Below are 18,467 nucleotides of genomic sequence, written 5' to 3'. Positions count from 1 at the left end.
GAAATTCCTTTGATCAGCTGAAAATCCCGACAATTTCTGCGGAAAATGGGTTCTTGTTAACATTGTGCATGTCGCGACGCGCAGTCTGCAACTGTCGAAATAAAATTTACACTTGATTGATTTCATTACTTTCAACTCCCGTCTATTGCTAAAATCAGCATATTTATATCAACAACTGAAGTTTTACGGACAGCTATAAAATAATGACAAAGCCCAGTATTTTCCAGTGTATTTATGGTTAGCAAGTTGAGGTCCTCTCGACTAATAAACCATGATTTCTTGATACGTTGCGTGATGGTGCAGTTTCCGTAGACTCACAAGTTTAAAAGGACTAAATATTTTCATTTGCCTTCAAACTTCACGCTAAGCATTTTCAAATGCTAATTTCTAAAAGTATAATTTACATACAGTTTTCTGAGCTGGAAGCACGAATATTAGCTGGCATTTGCAATCGGAGCTGATTTATCGTAAACAAACTCCGTGCAATCAGCGACCGATTCTAATATTTCCGCTGAGGAATAAAAGTAGACAACATTTCCATTGCCGTTCCTTGGTTCAGGCTTACTCTTAGGGCTTTAGAGTACTTTTCCGAACAATTTCAACTGGAATACAGACTGAAGTTTTCATGAAGGGGGTGGGGGGGGGGGGGGGGGGGGGGAGAGCCTCTGCGTAAAAGCTAAGGCTAACTAATCTATTTGTCTCCACCGGAACTAATCAACAAATCCCAGGACAAATGTAGCTAATGAAATAAGCTGTTCCCACAGTAAACATCCCCGAGCCAACGCGATTCAAAAGTTGTGTTCGGCAACATTAATTGTCCCAGTTACGTAGCAGGTCATCTGGCATTCCGACGAAACAGGCCACGTTACTGTTGATTGCACGGTCCAGAATCACAACCAAAAACTAAACCGTCTCGTGTGCACTTGCTCTTCGATGATGTCATTTGTTTTCGCCCCTGCTGCGAAAAACAAGCCTAACCTACAAAATGTGTTTACTTCAATGACTCTCTCAATGACCCCCCCCCCTTGACTTTTGTTTTGTTTTGTGTTTGTTTTTTTGTTTGTTTGTTTGTTTTTTGCTGGGTTTTAGTATACGTTGTGAAACAACGTTTACACGGGATTTTGCCAAGGTAACAAAAATGGCACATGGAGGAAAAACATTTTTCCTTTTAAGTTACATATCAATGACAAACAGAGAAACGTGATTTGCTCGTAATACCTTAGACATCAAAACACCAATGCAACTGACCACATTAAATGTCAAGGGCTCTGCATGTGATCTTTTTGATGTATCCATGGGTATTAACTACGGAATATTTAGCTCCGAAAATATTGGTCATACTCACTGGTAAAAGGGTCATTTACCACGGTAAAGAGTTCCGAGTAACTAATTCCTAAGGGAGCGAATTTCCTGGAAACTAAAGTCCAAACATATTTTTTCTGTAATCGTTTTTTCATCTGCAGCCTGGGATCTTATCATCAGGACTCTACGGTATCTTTACTCAACATTCATCACTAAAACACGACAAAATGTATAAATATTAACTGTAAAGTTACAATTTCTCTGATTTATCCATAGAGCATCAACTTTTATTTGACTGAAATCCCACACAAGTTCGCATTGCGGACCTATTTTTATCTCGTGCTGAAAAGTATTGCACTTAAGCTCAGCAAGTAATGGGTGCTGACAAAATAGCGGCAATACTATAAATAAAGAAAGATCTTAAGCAGAATTATCATTAGCTGAAAATGAGAAAACAGTTTCGTTTTTGCCTCAGTCGGAAAGAAGTATGTGAATATATACAGAGCCAGTATCCTAAAAAGCAATGGAATTAGTGCTTTTACCTAATTCCGTTTTTTTTTTGTCTTTTCTGCTTCCTAATCTAAAACTCTTGCTTTGAAAACATCTTATTTTTAATTTGGGCCTTACAACATAATGTTTCTGTTGCCTCAAGCAAAAACCTTTATGAGCCATTTGTTAAATCAATACATTGGAAAAGTGTCATATCGAGGTTTTACGAACTGGTAATTGCGTGATCAAAGCTTGGCAAAGCGGGAACAAAACAAAGTCATTGCAAGTTCCATGCGAAAAATTAAAATTGTTGGCGTGAATTTTAATTTTTATATGAAATTGCCATTGAAATGTCCATTAGTAACTTTTAACATTAACATGAATTTTATTTTTTTTAGAATCGCCTTTGAATTCACGATCCACGAAAACACAATTAAGTAACTATTTTAGAAAGGTTTTCAATTGTGTCTTAAAACCAAAACCAAATAACTCTAACCAATAGCAAAAGATACAGGCAATGCGGTGAGCCCATCAAAACTCAAACTCTATGCGTGCACCTGAAACGAAACGCGAGAAAACATGTGCGAACGAGCTTCGATCGGTTTCGGTTTTACATCTGATTGGATAAGAAAGTGGCGCCAGTTTTTTTTTAACAATCGTATTGAGTAGTAATGCAAAACAAGAGTCTCTTTTACAAAACCAATGCGATTACATTCCAACGGTTCAATGAAGACTGCTCTAACGGCTGTTTTTGATCCTTTTGATCACGTCAAAAATGGTAATAATTAATTCGATCACGTAATTCGATCACGTCACGCCCATACTAAAAGAATTAGAATGGCTTCCAGTATCAAGCCAGCTTTACTATCGAAGTGCCACTTTAGCCTTCAAGTGCATGACGGGCTGTGCTCCCGACTATTTGACCTCTATCTTTATCAAACGTGCAAATACAAGCACGCGTACCACTAGGAGCTCTCAACAATTAAACATTCCTCTATTCAGAACTGCCACTGGCCAAAGAACATTTTATTATAGGACAACTACCATCTGGAACTCATCGGACCTTACTTTAAAACTCAGTAGAACTATTTCAATTTTTAAAAAAGCATTGAAACGTAAATTAATTGTAGAGTTTTTAAATTCGTGATTATCTAAATTAGAATGTAATATTAATTTTAGTATATTAGTATTTAATTGTAGTATTGTATCATATCAGTTGTCTTCGAAAAGCCCCCATGAAGAAAGATAATAAAGGATGTATGTATGTATGTATGTATGTATGTATGTATGTATGTATGTATGTATGTATGTATGTATGTATGTATGTATGTATGTATGTATGTATGTATGTATGTATGTAATAGGACTGAGTGGAGTCCATTCCGGTCTGTAATCATACGAGTGGTTAGCCGCGGCCATAAATTTAAGAACACGATTTCCCGAAAAAACGTCATTGTATCTCACCCGAAGTCTAACCGCTACTAAACGTTCGTAGGAAACGGCACTAAGAGTCATGAAAGACTGAACCCCGCAACAGATGTAAAACGCATTGGAATACATGACTCTTACAAAGCAATGAACAGAACGATGCTGGTTTCCATGAGCCTAAAACAAATGTAACCTGGTTTAATTGTTAGACCAACAGGCACATCTGAGAGAACCTTACATCCTGTTAAAAGATTTGAAGGCGTTCGTAGTCGAGAACTGGTAAAGATCTATCCCCGCGGAACGGTACTCCCTATAATGGCCTCTACCTTAAGGCTCCGCCCTAAAGAGGTACCTTTCTCAGGCTTCAGCTATGTTGAAGGAGGGGTGGGGGGGGGGGGGTGGTAGATTTCACAAGTTGAGATATATTTAAGGGTGGTGAAATCGGAGTATCTTGACTCCCGCCTCAATATCTCTTCTGGCAATGCCTGTTGTTCATTAACTTCATTCCAAGGGTTTAATTAGAAACGTGATGCAGTGTTGTTAAGTAGGTATGTGAAAGGGGTGCCTTTTTTGAATGAAAGGCATATGAAAGGGGTCCCTTTTCTGTCTAAATGGTACACAAAAGGGTAAGGGGGTGGACCTCGGGGCGGAGTCTCCAGGTATAAAACTTTCTAGATAACCCCAGACCTAATATGTCACGTCCTTGTTGTGCACATACGTGCATTTGTACTAGTACTTTAACTCATTCAAAGCATCTGCTCAAAAAATTTAGGTAGCACGGGAGGAAAAGAAGACTGCCAAGATCATCTAAATATTGGATTTCCCAATATATGTATGGAAATTTTCCATACTTTACTAATTAAAGAATTCTCTATCTCTGTTGAACTAAATCTCTCATAGTAGTCATTGTATGTCAAGCGTGAACATCGGAAAAAGAACATATTCTCCGCATATCAACCTCTTCCCACGATAATTATGTGTCTTAAAACTTTGTGTAGTTTTGTTAAGGTCGATACCTGATTGGTACTTGGAACATCGGAAATGGACATCAGAAATGATCACAAATAACCAAAATTACGCATTGTTTAATTGAGTCCGTCAGAAGCGAGTCCCTGCAAAGATGTGATAGTGTAAATTAATAAATGGCACGTTACTCATCGTATAGTTTCTGCAATTTGAAAAAAAAAAAGACTATGCTACTTTTGTAAAGGATTTACGTAAATAATTTGTTTTATTATCTCAAATTGAACTCGTTGTTATGTTTTCGGCTGTATTAGCTGTATTAATCTCCCCTGTATATGTATATCTCGACAGTTTAACACTTTTGCTGTTTTTATTTATTACCGCTGCTGTAACATTTTCGTCACTATTTGCTAACTGACAAGTTATTCTTCTTCCAATCGCGACAATTCCTTGACGGATTTGTCGATTCTTCCAAAAACAGAGCAATGGATTTGTGCATGAGTTCAGAAAAGCAAGAGTTTCTGTCCAGCTGTAGTGGTTATAAGTCTTGATGTCCTGCTCCAGAATCTGGTGATAAAGGCTTACCAACAAGACGGGCAGGTTAAGCAACAAGTAAACTCCAACGATACATGAGATATTTCTTGTTAGCTTCAATTCTCTTTGTCTTCGAATGCTTTCGGAGATGGTACTTTGGGAAAGTAATTGACGATGATGTGCACGAAGAATAAAACAGATCGTTATACTTGCAACCACGGAAACCAGAAGACACAGAAACCACAAGATCAAATGAATGCCTCTCGAAATCTTATTTATCCCTGCCCACTGCAAACTTGTTAATGCGACGTTTAGGACCCAAATAACCGCCATAAATTTAAAAACACGATTTCCCGAAAAAACGTCGTTGTACCTCGCTCGAAGTCTAACTGCTACTAAACGTTCGTAGGAAACGGCACTTAGAGTCATGAAGGCCACACCGCAACAAATGTAAAACGCATTGGAATACATGACTCTTACAAAGCAAGGAACCGAACGATGCTGGTTTTCCACGAGTCTAAACCAAATGTAACCTGGTTGAACTGTTAGGCCAACAAGCACATCTGACAGAGCAAGACATCCTATTAAAAGATTTGAAGGCGTTCGTAGACGAGAACTGGTAAAGATGGCTATGACGATTAAAGAATTGGATATCACGGCCAAAGGAGAGGCAATAATGTTGATGATGGCGGTTACAAGGTTTATGGCGAAGCGTTGTGAAGCTCCGTCGAAATTGGAATCCGGGAAGTGAAAACATGTTGCGACAGGTAGAAAGTCCTGAGCTAATGTGTCATTAGCCATAAATGAGAAAGAATTTTCGCTTTCAGTGGCGCCGTCTTAAAGATGTATACGCAGAATTTGTTTGCGGTTCTCGTAGAGGAGACAGCCTTGCCCTTGAACTCTTCACATTCGATGCCTCGCTTTCTTCTGATTTTAAAGTATTTTGCTTCAAAAATGTCGCCTTTTTTCTTTGATTTGTACAGCGCAATAACGTGTGGTTGGGTTCAACGGTACGGTTCGGTTGAAATTCGTTCACGCTGCGAAAACAAGATATTGGAAATGTCCCGTGTTTTGTTTACTGATAAGTATTATGGTGAGTCGACCTCACCGCTTGCGAGATGCTGCTTAGCAATCTCTCAAATATGCATAAATGTGCCATGCTTCACTCTGAAATGGTCGCTATATTACTTTAACAAAAGTCGGAATTGTCAAACCAAATTATTTCAGGAAGGGCGGAAATGTCCTCTTGCAAACACGTTAATGTTAACCGGGTATTGCTTCTTTCAGACATGATAGATCTAACTGCGTTATCGAGCATTATCCCCAAAATTAATTAGTCACAGAGCACACTTCAAGTTTGCCCATTTGTTATTTTTTATTATTATTATTATTATTGTTTTAATTTAAGCACTGAAAAAGAAAAAAAAATTAAATTAAATGTCTTTTCTTTCAATTGCGAGACAAATAGGTAAGGCCATTGTCATGTTTCCACTTACCGGATGCAAATTTCGACTAAGTATTAGAACATTTGGCAATGTCTTTGTTGGGTAAGTAACAACTTAACTAGCATCGTGGGTCAACGACCTTACACTCATTTAAAACCAGTATGTTGGCTCCCTGCTATGAAAGAGTTATCATTTCTAATGATTTTTATCTCATGTAGACAAGAATTCCACTTGAGCTCAGCAAGTTATGGATACTGACACAATAGTGGCAATATTAAAAAAAAGAAAGATCTTGCAGAATTATCATTAGGTGAAAATGAGAAAACATTTTCGTTTTTGCCTCAGTCCAAAAGAAGTATATGACTATATACAGACGCAGTCTCCTAAAAAGCAATGGAATTAGTGCTTTTACCTAATTCCGTGCTAGGTCTTTTCTGCTTCCTAATTTAAAACTCTTGCTTTGAAAACACCCGCTTTTTAATTTCGGCCTTACAACATAATATTTCTGTTACCCCAAGTAAAAACCTTTCTGAGCCATTTAATCGTTAAATCAATAGATCGGAAAAGTGTCATATCGAATTTTTACCATCTGGTAATTTCGTGATCAAAGCTTGGCAAAGCGAGAACAAAACAAAGTCACTGTAGGTTTTACGCGAGAAATTAAAATTCCCATTGAAATGCCATTTAGCACCTCTTAACATTAACAAGAATTTCTTTTTGTAGAATTCCCTTTGAATTCACGATCCACGTTCCATGCGAAAAATTAAATTAATAACCCCCTTTCTTACATTCAATTTTCTGCTAGACGCATCAAAAAGGAATTCGACATGATTTAAAGAAACTCTTACGTCGGTTTCGATCACAAGGGAAACTAGGAAAGCCAATGTTAATTTACCCGGGAGATAAAAAGCTAGCTAGAGATTTGTCGTGAAAGAGGGAGGGAGAAACTGCTCTTCTAAATATTCGTTATGTAAGGAGAAGTAAATAATAAAGGAAGTACAAATTTATTTACTTTATTTTTGTGCTCTTTACATGAACTATACATTTGAACTGACTAACTCAACACAAATTCTAGGTAGAACTTAAATAAACTCTACAGTTTTATCCCTTTCACATACATACATACATACATACATACATACATACATACATACATACATACATACATACATATTGCCGCTTTTCATGTGACGTCATCATTTTTCAAAATAAGAAATTACCAATCCTTCTGAAGTTTTAGTTTCAACAGATTGAAGACCCTCTAATAACTTGACGTTTTGCAGCATTTAAGCTCGACAGGGTTCCTCATTTTGAAATAGGGCACGTTTGAATTTCCAAGTTTATGCCTTGTGTGACATTAAAATGGCAGCCCGATAAGGTTCTCGAGTAGTCAAAAACATGGGTAATTGCTCAAGTTTTTGCTAACTAAACAGTTGTTGCTCTATAAAAAATGTTAATTTCGATGTTTCGGAGCTCTAGAGTAGTAACTTTTCGTTTCAATGGCAAAACTCGATGACAGATGTTTCTGTTACTTTACGGCCACCATGTTTGTGTCCCTCTGAGGGGCACAAACATGGCGACTTCATACAAAGCTCCATAAATTTGAGTGACACACTTCTCCAATTAACGGGAGAATGAAAAACTGCACAAACCTCAATCTTGGCGAGCTTGTTTATATATCAATCATCTTTCATATCCCAGCTTCTTGACTAAATTGATTGAATGGTTATGATTTTTATTTTTGATGGCGTGATACTGCAAACCAGCCATCCTTTATTTAAACACGATAAGATTTAAAGCTCAAAGCTTGTGGGGACGTGTAAAATTAATTACAATGCATTAATTATAGGGATAACATTACTTACAAAATAAACTCGCTACAATAAAAATTCTAAAATATACAGTAAGATTATAAATTAGTTACCTCTAAGTAAAATAACATGTGGCTTTAGGTATTCCCTCAATGGTGGCCGCATAATAGCGGAGCTCCGGTGGCCCAAAAGACCGCCAAGCGGAGTCCATACTCATATAGGAAAGAAAAGGAAAACCATGAATTGACTTTCCCACGGTTATCATGACTAGAGGTATCGCTTGTGGGTGCGTACGCACGACGGCGACGGCGGCGGCGGCGGCGAAGCGGGCAAGATGGCGGTGGCCATGTTTCAGCTAATAGGCTGACAGAGACGTGCAGCCTTCGTTTATAGCGTATTTCTTTGAAATTGGACGTCCATGTTATGGTCAATTGACACCTGTCAAACCAAAGTATAATTGGTCTTGTATACAAATGCATCTCACTGCTTTTGTTTTGTGTAGTTTGAGATCATTCAAACTCAAAAGAGAAGGCCATACAATAAAAACAGAAAACCTTACCGCCAAGTTACAAAACTCAAATCAAAATTCTCGCTTATCCTGGGTTAGCTTAATCGGGCTCAGTTTTAAGCTTAGCTAAATCTATATATTATTTGGTAACTAAATTAAGGTAGCACCTCTATTAGGGGTCGCGCCCACCTTTTAGCAGTCCTATGTTTGATATTTTAACCAGTCTTAATATAGGTAACAAATACAATGTTTGTATGGACAAAAACGCGCGACTTTGACAACTGGCCGCTAAATATATATATTAAAGTGATCACATCATTCAGGGCCGATGTATACAAGTTCGACTGCATCACGAGCCAGAGCTAACCGGAAGCTCAAAAATTCGCCAGGTCCGGTTGCCATGGGGTGATGTCATTTATCTGTTAGGTTGTTGTCATCGCAAGACTTTTGCGGTTCTATTGTGGTTAGCGATAATTGCTTTCAGCGAGAGTAATTGTGTACAAAGGTAACCTGGTTATTTTCAGATATGATCTGGCCACACAATTGATATTTTATAATAAATTTTCATAACGCGGGAATATTGGGCGGTCATATATAAAAAAGACTTCGACTTCGAATGAACCCGTCATCGGTCGTTGAAAACGGGCACAAAACGAGATGTGCCTCTGAGTTGGAGGATATGGTGTCTCTCTGACGCATTTGTGCGAAATTGAGCCAGTTTCCAATCGAATTTGCCTCGAGGAGTTAAAGAAGGCGCGTGGGTTTTTTTTTCACGGGAAGGGAAACAAAAGAGCTGCCCTGACTATACATTTGGATTGGTTTTCGCTTAAACCATAAAACAGTTCTTGAAAACCAAACGAAACCGCGAGCCACGATTGATTTATACATGAATTCATTCACCCAAGAACGACGGAGAGAACCAGAAAGTGTTTTCAGCTTGCGCTGCCCGTGACCAACCTCCCAGAGCATCGAATCGAGACAACAGCTTCAAAACTCAACAAGTCAAACGCACCAAGTTAAGTCTTGCGATTAATATTTTATTTATATCATAACTTACACCCATTGTCATGCTTTTAGATTGTATGGGGAATAGAGAGCTACTAAAATGTTACAAAAACCACATAATTTTTCAGTAATGCGTGACACTATAGGACACAAAAAACAACAACAAAATCGTCATTTTTCCCTTGCGCGTGACATTATAGGAACATGTTACGTATCCTTTTCTGGTTCATCCAGGCTGAAGTCCATGCAATACAGTTGCTGAGTGCTTCAGAATATGTAACAAAATCGTAATAGTGATTTTCCGTCGTGCGTGACATTATAGGGACATGTTACATATCCTTTCTGGTTCACCCAGGCTGAAGTCCATGCAATACAGTTGCTGAGCGCTTCGGGATATGTAACAAAATCGTGATAGTGATTTTTCCGTCGCGCGTGACATTATAGGAACATGTTACATATCCTTTCTGGTTCATCCAGGCTGAAGTCCATGTAATACAGTTGCTGAGCGCTTCGAGATATGTAACAAAATCGTGATAGTGATTTTTCCGTCGTGCGTGACATTATAGGAACATGTTACATATCCTTTTCTGGTTCACCCAGGCTGAAGTCCATGCAATACAGTTGCTGAGCGCTTCGAGATATGTAACAAAATCGTGATAGTGATTTTTCCGTCGTGCGTGACATTATAGGAACATGTTACATATCCTTTCTGGTTCATCCAGGCTGAAGTCGATGCAATACAGTTGCTGAGCGCTTCGAGATATGTAACAAAATCGTGATAGTGATTTTTCCGTCGTGCGTGACATTATAGGAACATGTTACATATCCTTTTCTGGTTCACCCAGGCTGAAGTCCATGCAATACAGTTGCTGAGTGCTTCAGGATATGTAACAAAATCTCCATGGTTATTTTTCCGTCGTGCGTGACATTATAGGAACATGTTACATATCCTTTCTGGTTCATCCAGGCCGAAGTCCATGCAATACAGTTGCTGAGCGCTTCGGGATATGTAACAAAATCGTGATAGTGATTTTTCCGTCGTGCTGTTTCCAGAATCGCTCGGCATTTCTCGTAAAGAATTACATTATGTACTCGAGATTTCTATCGCTCTTGAGAGCTTTGTCATAATTGTTGAGATAATTTCCTGACTGCCCATAACATTAACTGATTTTCAAAGTGTCGGTGCACATGATCTTCGAATTCGAATACTAGAAAATTCAGATTATTTTTGGAATCGCTAAGCAACAAACATGTATACAGAGAATACCCTAAACAGGTTTCAATCAGGCTTTCCGTGGAAAATCTGAGAACATTTCTGACTCTCGAGCATTTCTGGGCTGCTGGGCATAGTCCCCTCGCTTAGTGAATAACAGTGATAACTGAGATTAGCGAAAACGTTTCATCTATACGTGCTCCGTAGCTTTACAAGAGTAAGAAATGTATCGAAAAGTCTAAGTTTTAAACTGGCGTTTGCGCCCCAACCTAGAAAACACATTGTTTCAACGTTATTTTTTCTTTTAATCCAAATTCTTCACGTCAGTCACGCGATTTCCCGAATCGCCGACTATTAAAATGTTTTGTATCTTTCTGACACGATGGAATTGTGTTACAGTAAATATAATTTCACACTTCAGGATTATGACACATTCGTGCAAAACTTGTCGCGTTTTGTGGAACATAAACGATCACCGACAGGGATATGATTACACTGGAATGTTGCAAGACACTGGATATCCCGTGGAGATGTAGGACTAAAAGTTCTACATCTCCACGGGATCCCAGGTCTGTTTTTTGGTTGCTAAGAACGTCTGGCTCGTTATGATTTACCCTGGACTTTAGAGGGGAAGCTGATTCCAAACGTCCATACGTTTAACAGCTGTAAAGCTGCAGTGGTCAAACCTGTTTTCTTCCATTTTCAGATAAATAAAAGAGTATCAATTGTTTGACAATTGTGTTTTTCCATGGCAACCATACTTCAAAGAGCAGAGAATCTCAAATTTACAATTTGAATTTTTGAATCACATTTACAGTTTTCGAGCTTTTTTGGAGCGTTTTGATGTTGCTGATTTTTTTTTTTTTTTCAAATCGAAGATTGTCGATATAAGCGCCCGGAATCTTTTGCTTGTTGCATTTACATTGATCGCACAGCCACTGTCACCTCCTCTGTATTCACCATATGCCTGGCGCTATTACTGTTGCATTTAGTACTATGCATTCTTTCATTGCTAATCAACAAGTGACGGCTAATTCTCTCTGGTATCGCTATAACTGCTTGTCGAATTCGACGGCCCTTCCAGTAACAGAGAAACGGATTCGTACATGAATTAAGAAAAGCAAGAGTTTCTGTCCAGCTGTAATGGTTATAAGTCTTGATGTCCTGTTTCAAAATATGGCGATACAGTTTTATGAACAAAAGAGGCATGTTAAGCAACAAGTAAACCCCAACGATAAATGAGATATTTCTTGTTCGGTTCAATTCTCTTTGTTTTCGGATATTTTCGAAAATTGTGCTGTGGCAGTGTAATTGACGATGGTGTCGACGCAGAATCAAACTGATTCCAATGCTTGCAACCACGGAAACAAGAAGACAGAGAAGCCACAAGACGAAATGAATCTCTCTTGAGATTTGGTTTATTCCTGCCCACTGCAGACTTGTTAATAAGATATTCAGGATCCAAATGGCTGCCATAAACTTAAGAACGCGTTTTCCTGTAAACACGTCGTTATACCTCGTTCGAAGTCGAACGGCCACAAAACGCTCGTAAGTCACAGCGCTTAGAGTCATGAAGGACACTCCACAACAAACAAAGAAAGAATTAGAATATATAACTCTTACAAAGCAAGGGACCGAACGATGCTGGTTTTCCATGAGCCTAAAGCAAATGTAAGATGGTTGGACTGCCAGGCCCACAAAGACATCTGAGAGAGCAAGGCATCCGATGAAAAGGTTTGAGGGCGTTCGTAGACGAGAAGTGGTGAAGATGGCAAAGACAATTAAAGAATTGGATATCACTGCGAAAGGAGAGGCAATAATGTTGATGATAGCGGTTACAAGGTTCATGGTGAGACGTTCTGAAACTTTGTCGAAATCGGGATCCGGCAAATGGAAACATGATGTGACAAACAAACGATCCTGCATGGAGGTGTTATCTGCAGCCATTGCTTCCTCTACAGTTTATATAATGTGGCACTTGGAATTTATACCATTGGGTCTTGAGGCAAAATAAGTCTGTCACTGAAACCCTCCCTTCTTATTTCGAAGTGTTTTGCTTGGAAAACATCTGCTATTTAAATTTGATCCTTACAACATTGGCGTTGAACAATTGACCTTTCTGAAGCATTAACAATATACATCAGTAGGATATGTGTTTCCAGATCACGTTTCATGGATAACTATAATGGTGAATCAGAACTTGTTACTATTTTTCTCTTAACTGAGACACAAAAAGGCGATCAGTGGTTATTTCTTTTTCAAAACCCTTTAGCAACCTTATTTCCTTCTTTCGGAAATGGTAGATGTGTCACTTTGACAAGTGTGATCTTTGTTACTCACGGCTCACGGAAATTCTCTTCGACATGTGCATCTTCTTTAGTATTAAACTGACAGTTAAGCTTTAAACTGTAGCAAGCAAGCACACTCGGTGAGAAATATATCTCGCTGCGTTTTCCAAAAGGCGGACCCCAATGAATTATAAGGGTACAATTAGTGGCAAAAGTCCGGAAAAAGCTTTTTTTTTTCTATTGAAAAATCAGATAACTGTTTTTAATTTGATCATCGCAAAAAATGGAAAAAAAAAATATCATCGCATCCGGCTTGCACCGCCGCAGTGGATGTGACACTCTTGTCAAGATGAAATAAATGCCATTGTGAACTGCTCTCTGCGTGGCTTCATCTCATGTTCCGATTTGACTGTTTACCTATAGTTTAAATTTGAAGTTTATTTACTTTTTTTTAATTTTACTTAATTTTTACTCTTTCGTGTGGGGCGGATTGCGCTAGAGCGAATTTTGTTTGTTCAAGGGAAAAATCTGACAACACCTAACGTAAAATAAGCACGACCGACAGTTTTAAATACTTGCCAAATTTTTGCGAATTGCCAAAATTTCGACAATCTTCAAAAAAGCTCAAGTTCTACCCCGGAGGTTTCAAAATTTTAGCAAAGCAAACAACTTTGAGTACTTTGACGAGACAAAAATAATTTTTACCAGTCTATCGAACTCCTTTTTTACAGTTATCTTAAGAGAAACGAGGAATAAGAGCGACGCTATTAATGGGCTGTTTATGACTCGTATCCAGCAATTTGGAGATCAGATCGCCTCTGCGAGTCGACAATCTCCTTCAATAGCAAATATATACTCAGTATGGAAGCAAGACAATCTCCTTCCAGCGCAAGCAGCGCAAGCAGCAACCCAAGGGAAAAAAATGGCACAGATTAAAAAAAAGCATTAATAATTCAAGTCAGTTAAACAAGGAATTCATGGCCATGGCTTTGTTTAGATATCTAATCCAAATTACTACACATTGTTACGATTCCATTTCTCCAGTTTCTCCTTAGTTTTAGTTTTGATTGAGAAGATAATATCAACAACACTCGAGGCAGTGTTTCATCGCATTCCCAAATTAAACACCTCGAAGTTCGTCAGAAATACTCCGCTACGGGTCATATTTCCAACACTCTTCTCGATGCTTGGTGTTTGGAAACGTGGTAGAATACGTTATTTTGCGTTTGGCGTATCTTCCACTAAAATGCTTATCACGTGTTATGCTGCGAAATGCTTGGGTGATGAGAACAGGCTACAAAAGTTTCCACAAAGCACTTTACACCGGAGCAATAACAATAACAACAAATAAGAACCGGTTAAATTGTGTACCCTTGTACGGCGATTTTATTTCGGATGACTGACCTGGATGGCTCGATTTCCAGCCTTTCGATGAAAAAATAACAACGGAAGAAGTCAATTTACTATATGACAGGGGAGGTGACTTAAGGCCGTAATAGAATCTTTGATGTGCATGCAGACAAACTCCCATTTCCGACAGAACAATGCAAAAAAAGGTTACCTCACCTAATTTGACGAAAACTGCATACATCACAGAGTTCGAAATTTGGACCGAATGACACATTTTAAGAGAATCGAGTTACAGCCCCAAATAAATCATTAGTAAGGACGTATAGATAGATACTATATGTCTTGCATTAAAATAAAAATTCATTCGACGTCGCGTCGTGGTTACTAAAACTCCCTACCAGCGCCAAAATAGATCACGTTGACGGGAATTGTAAGACCTCCAGTAAAGTCTAATTCACTATTTGGTGGGGATATAATTATTGACTGACAGAGTTTTCATTAAACAGTGCAACATGTACGTACAAGCCAAGGTTCACGTTGAGTAAAGGCGCGAAAAAAGTGCATTTACTACCACTCTAAAGGCCTTATGCGTCCGATGGCGTGATGAGGACTGATGGTGATGATGATGGCTACCGCTCCATCTTGACAAAGAAGATGAAAACTCGTCACGTGTGGCAGCAGGTCGTGTTTGTCGATGTCTTATTCCTAAGTTTCGAAATAATTAAAAAGAACTGTCTTGCTCTCTTGACTTACTCTTGAAGTGACCACTAATTGGAGTAAGGATTAATTAAAACCGTTACAACTTGAGAATCCCTTTTTGAACAACTCAACGTTAAAGGAAAGTTGATTTAACTTGGGCGGTTTGCAGATGCAGTTCGATCAACAGTTAAACGTTTCAAATGATAGTCTTGAAGGAATACGAGCAGTTTATTTTGGGATTAACCAATTGCACTGGGTAAGGTAAATACATCTGACATTATAAAAATGATTGACTGCAGCGGTACGGTTACAGCAGTTTTTATTTGAGTCTCGAAAAGTACGTCATGTACAGTACATCCACTCAGAAGTATAATGAAAAACAATCGAAGCTCGCTCCCACGCTTCGCCTCATGTACACGCACATAGTGCCAGTTTCGATTGGTTGATTGGATTGCCTGCATGCTCAACTATGGCTGGAGAGATTACTTTGGTTTTGGCTTTACGACACAAATGAACTCCGTTCCAACGTGGTTACTTAGTTGCATTTTCGTGGATCGTAAATTAAATGGGAGTTTTTCTGAGAAAACTGACTAAATTCAGATCGATGTTGAAGGTTGCGCATTTAAACAGCGATCTTATTTTTCGCGTGAAACCTGCAACGACTCTGGTTTGTTCTCGTGAAACGAGTATGTGAATCACAACCGTTAAGTTTTGATCACGCAATTACCGGTTGATACATGTAAAAACTCGATATGACACTTTTCCGATGTATTGATTTAAAGTCTCTTAATAAAGGTTATTGCTTGAAGCCAAGGCAAACATTATCTACGTAGGAAAGCTAAAAATAAAACGCAAATGTTTTCAAAGCAGGAGTTTTAGATTAAGAAGCAGAAAAGATTGTGCACGGAATTAGGTGAAGGCAAGATTACTCTTTGGGAAGCTGCGTCTTTACATATTCATATACTTCTTTTGAACAGAGACAAAACGGACAGTACTGTTTGTCATTTTTCCAATAAGGATTAATTCTGCTGAAGATCTTGTGATACTTTTAATTGGTAGCATTCATTACTTGCTGAGCTCTACTACCTTTTAGTCAATAACAGATAAAAGTCATTAGAAATGGTAACTCTTGTAAATAAGTTTAAGGCCGTTACCTGACTTACTTGCTAGTTGAGCTGTTACTTGAACAACAAAGACGTCAGAGAGCGTTAAACATCCGATGATGAAATTTGAAGGCATCAGCAAAATACTCAGCGCCCGTACTTGAACAAAATTTCTGACACCTTAAGGTCCTTGAACAAAATGTCATCATTTTTACAGAGTCGTCCGCATGCAACCTTAGGTTTTAGTAGTTATTATATACATTAATGTTAGATTCACCGATATATTTCTACCTTGCAATTTAGTCCAATTTGTCCTTTTTCTCACTCTTTTTCTTCTGAATTTTACTTGTCTAGTGCATGTATTTACTTTAAGGCAAATTAGCACACTCTATTCCTAAAAGCCTAATCGGCCTCACCAACCCGAGTAGGCGTAGAATGTAGGCGAGAACTGGTAAAAATAGCAACATGGATTAATATGAGGGAACTTATGCACGTTGATAATGATGTTACAAGCTTCTTTGTCAAATGAGCTAAACGTTCGCCGAAATTTACATCCGGTAACTGGAATAGCTTTGCCAATTTTTTTTTGCAATTGAAAAAAAGATTTGTTTATTATTTTATTATTTTATTTATTTATTCAGGTTTCCTTTTGCAAAAGAAAAAAAAGGTTCTAAGGGAGCTTTCACTACATCATAAGAACAAACAGAGAAAATTGAAATGTGCTCTGTGACTAATTAAGTTTGGGGATAATGATCGTTAGGCAATTACATCTATCATATCTGAAAAGGCGCAATACCCGGTTAATATTACCGTGTTTGCAAAAGTACATATCCTCTTTGCTCGAAATGATTTGGTCTGACAATACCCGTCCGTTTGTTTAACTATAATATAACCCCTATTGTGAAGCGTGGCACAATAATGTTTCAGTGATTGCCAAAAGGCATCTCATAGGCGGTGAAGTTGATCCACCGTAATATCTCTCCGCAAACAAGATATGGAATGTTTCCAATATTGTTTTCGCAGTCACAAGTTTCAGCCCAGAATGTTATTGCGATGCGCAACTCAAAGTTAAACGCAGATATTTTCAATCTTTTGAAATCAGAAAGCAAGCAAGACATTGAACGTGGAGAGTTCAAAGCCAAGATTTTCTAAACTGCCAGAACCGAGAACAAATACTGTGTTTACATCTACAGTACAGAAAGGCGACAAAGCGAAAATTCTTCTTCATTTATGGCTAATGAAACACCAGCTCAGGACTTTCTACCTGTCGCAAGATGTTTTCATTTGCTGGATCCCAATTTCGACGGAGCTTCACAACGCTTTGTCGTAAACCTTGTGACTGCCATCATCAACATTATTGCCTCTCCTTTGGCCGTGATATCCAATTCTTTAATCGTCGTTGCCATCTTTACCAGTTCTCGTCTACGAACTCCTTCAAATCTCTTAATAGGATGTGTCGCACTCTCAGATGTGCTTGTTGGCCTAACAGTTCAACCAGGTTACATTTGTTTTAGACTCATGGAAAACCAGCATCGTTCGGTCCCTTGCTTCGTAAGAGTCATGTATTCCAATGCGTTTTACATTTGTTGCGGGGTTTCTTTCATGACTCTAAGTGCCGTTTCCTACGAACGTTTAGTAGCAGTTCGACTTCGGGCGAGGTACAATAACGTTTTTTCGGGAAATCGTGTTCTTAAATCTATGGCCGCTATTTGGGTCCTGAACATTGCATTAACAAGTTTGCAGTGGGTAGGAATAAACCAAATATCAAGAGGCATTCATTTGATTTTGTGGTTTCTCTGTCTTCTGGTTTCCGTAGTTGCAAGCATTGGAATCAGTTTAATACTGCGTCGGCATCATCGTCAATTACATTGCCACAGCACAATTTTCGAAAACATCCGAAGGCGAAGAGAATTAAAACTGACGAGAAATATCTTGTTTATCGTTGGAGTTTACTTGTCGCTTAACATGCCCGTCTTGTTAGTAAGCCTTTATCACCAGATTCTGGAGCAGAACATCAAGACTTATAACCACTACAGCTGGACAGAAACTCTTGCTTTTCTGAACTCCTGCACAAATCCCTTCCTCTGCTTTTGGAAGAATCGACAAATCCGTCAAGGAATTGTCGCGATTGGAAGAAGAATGACTTGTCAATTGGCAAATAGTGACACCAATGTTACAGCAGTGGTAATAAGTAAAAACAGCAAAAGCGTTACCCCGTCGGGATATACAGGCGAGATTAATACCCCTAATACAGCTAATACAGTTAGTACAGCTGTAAACATGACATCGAGTACAATTTGAGTTTAAAAAAAAGACGGTAAGGTAAACT

General features: G+C 38.5%; 3 protein-coding genes across 3 annotated transcripts in view; 1 reads left to right on the top strand and 2 right to left on the bottom strand.

The window, feature by feature from the left end:
- Positions 1-4,458: 4,458 nt before the first annotated feature.
- Positions 4,459-5,517, bottom strand: LOC149113857 (adenosine receptor A2b-like). Its single transcript, XM_089287693.1, has one exon. The coding sequence runs from the start codon at positions 5,515-5,517 to the stop codon at positions 4,459-4,461; it is 1,059 nt and encodes a 352-aa protein (XP_089143819.1).
- Positions 5,518-10,990: 5,473 nt separating this feature from the next.
- Positions 10,991-12,681, bottom strand: LOC110049038 (adenosine receptor A2a-like). Its single transcript, XM_020754803.2, has one exon. The coding sequence runs from the start codon at positions 12,643-12,645 to the stop codon at positions 11,617-11,619; it is 1,029 nt and encodes a 342-aa protein (XP_020610462.1). The 5' UTR covers positions 12,646-12,681; the 3' UTR covers positions 10,991-11,616.
- A 4,585-nt stretch (positions 12,682-17,266) lies between these two features.
- Positions 17,267-18,467, top strand: part of LOC149113856 (adenosine receptor A2b-like) — a 1,650-nt gene continuing 449 nt past the window's right edge. Inside the window, exon 1 of the mRNA XM_089286500.1 lies at positions 17,267-18,467. This exon is cut by the window's right edge and continues 449 nt beyond it. Within this exon, the coding sequence (XP_089142626.1) occupies positions 17,369-18,439 (1,071 nt within the window). The 5' untranslated portion in view covers positions 17,267-17,368 and the 3' untranslated portion in view covers positions 18,440-18,467.

Source organism: Orbicella faveolata, unplaced genomic scaffold, assembly GCF_042242905.1.
Source record: "Orbicella faveolata isolate gen_17 unplaced genomic scaffold, um_ofav_v1 contig_14, whole genome shotgun sequence".
NCBI lineage: Eukaryota > Metazoa > Cnidaria > Anthozoa > Scleractinia > Merulinidae > Orbicella > Orbicella faveolata.
Note: the sequence above shows the minus strand (reverse complement) of the source record. Positions and strands in the feature narration are given on the sequence as shown.

What these genes read in the sequence shown, in the direction of transcription:
- LOC149113857 (XM_089287693.1), bottom strand. Translation starts at nt 5,517, where the DNA reads ATGGCTAATGACACATTAGCTCAGGACTTTCTACCTGTCGCAACATGT.
- LOC110049038 (XM_020754803.2), bottom strand. Translation starts at nt 12,645, where the DNA reads ATGGCTGCAGATAACACCTCCATGCAGGATCGTTTGTTTGTCACATCA.